At 39.4% G+C, this 5,076-nt stretch overlaps 1 protein-coding gene across 1 annotated transcript; it reads left to right on the top strand.

The window, feature by feature from the left end:
* Positions 1 to 693: 693 nt before the first annotated feature.
* Positions 694 to 2,576, top strand: LOC132184665 (T-complex protein 1 subunit delta). Its single transcript, XM_059598382.1, has one exon. The coding sequence runs from the start codon at positions 790 to 792 to the stop codon at positions 2,392 to 2,394; it is 1,605 nt and encodes a 534-aa protein (XP_059454365.1). The 5' UTR covers positions 694 to 789; the 3' UTR covers positions 2,395 to 2,576.
* Positions 2,577 to 5,076: the final 2,500 nt, after the last annotated feature.

Below are 5,076 nucleotides of genomic sequence, written 5' to 3'. Positions count from 1 at the left end.
TCTTCCGCTACTTATTTCCTATTTTTGTGTATTTGTTGAGTTTGGAACATATTTCAGTGTCAATGCAGAGGGATGGGATGGATGGGTAATCACCCTCCATTTATATTAATAATTTTTTTATTAAAGAGGACTACCATGTTACAGAATTGGGATCCAGTTCATTTCTCATCTCAAAAAAGTGAAAAAAGATAAAAATACTCTTTTAATATAATTATTTAGATATTATTCAGTTCATTGATAATTCTCTTCTCATGTTACAACTAATCAAAAAATGACACATGTCCCATTTAATAAAAAGTTTTAGGTGGTTCGGACTCTCTCTAGCAGAATTTTTTTATATTTATATTTATATTACTTATTTAAAATCCATTTGATAACGGTTAGAAAATAAATTCATAAAATTTAATCGGTATAAGGAATTTTTATAAAAACTGATACCTTTAAAAAAAAAAAAAAAAAAAAGAAAAAGAAAGAAGAAAAACAAAGGAGAAGATCTCGAAGCGATGTCGTTTGGGCTCATTTTCTAAATAGCACTACTGTTTTAAGTTTCCCTCTGATCTGTCTCGAACTCGAACCCCTTCTCTTCCAGAACCCTCTCCCGCTTCCTCAGTCTCTAGGGTTTTCACTGACTCTCTTCCTCCCACACACGCACACCACTATCAAACCCCCATTTCCATTTTCACTTTCATCGAAACTCTCCCTCATATTTACAATCTCTCTGTCTCTTTCTCTCTTTAAGGTTAGGGTTAGGGTTTTCGAAGCCTCAGCCCCCGATCGTCGCCATATACAATGGCGTCCCCTTCCGTTTCTCTCCCCAGGGTATCCTCCAAGACGGAGTCGTATGTGGACAACAAGCGCAAGGAGGACATCCGGCAAGCTAACATTGTGGCGGCACGCGCCGTCGCCGAGGCCGTCCGCACCAGCCTGGGTCCCCGGGGCATGGACAAGATGATCTCCACGGCCTCTGGCGAGGTCATCATCACCAACGACGGCGCCACCATCCTCAACAAGATGGAGGTCCTCCAGCCCGCCGCCAAGATGCTCGTCGAGCTCTCCAAGTCCCAGGACTCCGCCGCTGGTGACGGCACCACCACTGTTGTTGTTATCGCGGGCGCACTCCTCCGTCACTGCCTCTCCCTGTTGTCCCACGGCATCCACCCGACTGTCATCTCTGACTCCCTCCACAAGGCAGCCACCAAGGCCGTCGAGGTTCTCTCGGCGATGGCTGTCCCCGTCGAGCTCTCCGACCGCGACTCTCTCGTCAAGTCTGCCAGCACCTCCCTCAACAGCAAGGTTGTCAGCCAATACTCCACTCTTCTCGCTCCGCTCGCTGTCGACGCTGTCCTCTCCGTCGTCGACCCGGCCAAGCCCGATATCGTGGACCTCCGGGACGTCAAGATCGTCAAGAAGCTCGGCGGCACCGTTGACGATACCGAGCTCGTCAAAGGCCTCGTCTTCGACAAAAAAGTGAGCCACGCTTCCGGAGGGCTCACCCGGGTGGAGAACGCCAAGATTGCGGTCATCCAGTTCCAGATTTCACCGCCGAAAACTGATATCGAGCAGAGTATCGTCGTTTCGGATTATGCCCAGATGGATCGGATACTTAAGGAGGAGAGGCAGTACATTCTGGGAATGATTAAGAAGATCAAGGCGACTGGGTGCAATGTCTTGTTGATCCAGAAAAGCATTTTGCGCGACGCCGTGACCGATTTGTCGCTGCATTATCTCGCCAAGGCGAAGATTTTGGTGGTCAAGGATGTGGAGCGTGACGAGATTGAGTTTATCACCAAGACTTTGAATTGTTTGCCCATTGCAAACATTGAGCATTTCCGGGTCGAGAAATTGGGGTATGCGGATCTTGTTGAGGAGACTACTGTTGGGGATGGGAAGATTGTGAAGATTACGGGGATTAAGGACATGGGTCGGACCACCACGGTGCTGGTTCGTGGGTCGAACCAGCTGGTGCTTGATGAGGCGGAGAGGAGCTTGCACGACGCTCTGTGTGTGGTTAGGTGCTTGGTGAATAAGCGGTTTTTGATTGCAGGTGGCGGGGCTCCAGAGATTGAGCTGTCGAGGCAGTTGGGTGCTTGGGCAAAGGTGCTGCACGGGATGGAGGGTTATTGTGTTCGGTCGTTTGCCGAGGCGCTTGAAGTGATTCCCTATACATTGGCTGAGAATGCCGGGTTGAATCCGATTGCCATTGTGACGGAGCTGAGGAACCGGCATGCGCAGGGGGAGATCAATGCTGGGATTAATGTGAGGAAGGGGCAGATTACTAATATCTTGGAGGAGAATGTGGTGCAGCCGCTGCTTGTGAGCACGAGTGCGATCACCCTGGCGACGGAGTGCGTGAGGATGATCTTGAAGATCGATGACATTGTCACTGTGAGGTAGTTCAGCTTGGAATATGAACAGCTTTGGAGGGAAGATGGTTGGTCTTGTTATCTTTTGCTATTGCGTGCTATTTTAGCTTGTGGTATGTGTTCGATTAGATTCTTATGTTAAAGAATTTTGATATGTTTTTGTTGCTGACTTTTTCCTTGAATTTGGATGTTGTTTGATGTCTTGTGGAGACGTTTTTGGTCTTTTATGTTTTCTATGAAAGTTTTACTTATCAAAAAAAAAGAGTTGGTAATCTAGTTTTGTTGGATACGGATTTGCATAGTTGGCAATGCATATCTGACTCTGTTTTACATTGAAATGCAACATAGTTATGGTATTCGGAAGTCAGACATTGATGTATTGAGAAGGTCATCATTGGCCTCAATCTTCAGTCGTTTTGACTTGGCCTTTCTCTTCTTTCTAGTTGGATGCTCTTCATTTAATTTCTAGTTCTGGCATTGAAAATTCAGCTGCGTTCATATGATAAGATATTTATTTTATCCTTTTTCAGAATTCATGATTTTCTTATGTTTATGTTCTTTTTCTAGCTAGCTAGGTGTTTTCTCTTGTATACTTTCTGTGTATCTTGAGGCATCTTACACTTTTAATGTTATTTCGATTGCCTATCAAAAGGAAAAAAAAAAAAAAAATTATCCTTTTGCAGAATTTGCATTTAAATTGATAGCACAAACAGCAATTGATAGTCTTCTTTACATAGATTGTTACCTGTTGGGATTACCCATGTATGTATTCCATAATTGGGTCGCCATGCTTTTGAGACCTCAAAAGGGATCATAGAAATTTCTTGAAGGCATTAATTTATGCATGTCAATCATATTTGTAAAGAAGCTTTTTACAATTTTGCATATGTTTATGGTATTAAGAGGAATGGAACTTAGTTTTATGGACTGGGGTTACGGATAATTGAAAATTGATGCATTCTCTTGTTGGGAAGAGGGTTTTTAGAGGGCTTTAAAAGTGGACATGAAATCATATGAATTATCCTGATGTAGTTCATGTGAGAACGAGACCATACAAAGAAATTGGTGAATGGTGTCCCAGCCGAGCAACAATTAAGCATTAGTTTTGGCCTATAGACTCAGCAGCACCAATTGCAGAAAGCAGCCTCAGGGATTATTATTGATATTATTTTTGCTAGGGGGTTGAGTCATACTTGTCCCTTTTGTTTGGTGTTGCTTGGCATTGTTTATGATTGATTCTTCATTGGCAATGTTATGCATTGACAGGATTTCATTGTATTCAATTAGAATTGTTTAAGGACTTGCATAATTTCAAGAAGCATTACTTCATATGGCTGAGGATTGCTGATTTGATACATAATATCTTCTTAATCTTCCGTTTCTTAATACTTGATCTTTAACTTTGTGGTTATTTATCTATGTGGTTGTTGCACTTGTTGAGAAGCCAACTACAATTTCAACTACAACTACAATTTCTAATATCTTGTTAAACTCGTTATATAAGTTTAAACACAACGACTCTATAAAATAGTTTGAGACCGTACTTTGCCCATCCTTGCCAAGTGTATTCTGCTTTTCTTCTTCTGAAAAAAATCTCTTATCTCACCTATTATCCTCTTTTCACTTTATTTTTATTCGTGGATACTATGCCATTTTTTTTTTTCTTTTTTCTTTTAGTTTTCGTTTTAATGATATATTTGACCTTTTAGATAAAAATCCTAACCTCTCATCCCTACCTAGCACTATAATCAGGTTGTAATTGAGCCGAGTTGACTAAGTATTGAATGTACAAGTTTGGTTCATTTATTTTTTTTTCATGGCTTTTTTTTTTTTTTTTTCAACACGAGCTGAGCTTGAGCTTATTAACTAAGGTAGATAATTTGTTCAAGCTCAATTCATTAAAATTTTCAAATGAATTCATGCTTGTTTATGAATTACTCAACTAAGTTATTTATATCATATATAAAGTGATTGTTTATTTATTTATTTTTTCCTGTATATCTATATTAATTATCAATTATTTAGTTATTAATAAAACTTATTTTTTGAGTAATTAGATAATAAATGAGCCAATATTTTTTTGTTCCAACTCTGTTCATTTAATAAATGAATTGATTTCAAAATATGAGCCTAACTCAAGCTTGTTCATGAGTGATACTGTTCATTTATAGAGCTTGAGCTCGCTAGCGATTTTGTTTGTTAAATTTCAACTTTTAATTATAAAGATAACGGATCAAAACTTAACAATGTTTGCAGAGCCCCAAAAAAAATATTAAGATTTAAACACTACTAGGTCAACTAGTTCAAATGAGGAAATACATAGAGAGGGTAGAGAGAAGTTTTATGTAGAGTCTCAACTACCAATTTCGGAAGATATATATATATATATATATATATATAGAATGATTTATGGCCCATTATGCCAAATCAACGCTTCTATGGATCTTTTTGACCATGGGCTAATAAGAGTAAGAGGAATTCAAACGATGAATTTTGGACATTTTAAAAGCATGAAAATTAAATTTTAATGAGTCCAGGAATTATGATAATATAATATTTAAAAGCTATTAAAGATGTTTATCCTAACTCCTGTGACCCTCCGCTTTAGGGAATTGGATTCTCTTCGGTTTAAATGAACTAGAGAGTATTTAGTTAATTATATTTGAAGAGTATTTTTGTCTTTACACTTTTTGATTACACAAAAATATCCGTT

This window comes from Corylus avellana, chromosome ca6, assembly GCF_901000735.1.
Source record: "Corylus avellana chromosome ca6, CavTom2PMs-1.0".
In the NCBI taxonomy this organism is placed as follows: domain Eukaryota; kingdom Viridiplantae; phylum Streptophyta; class Magnoliopsida; order Fagales; family Betulaceae; genus Corylus; species Corylus avellana.
Note: the sequence above shows the minus strand (reverse complement) of the source record. Positions and strands in the feature narration are given on the sequence as shown.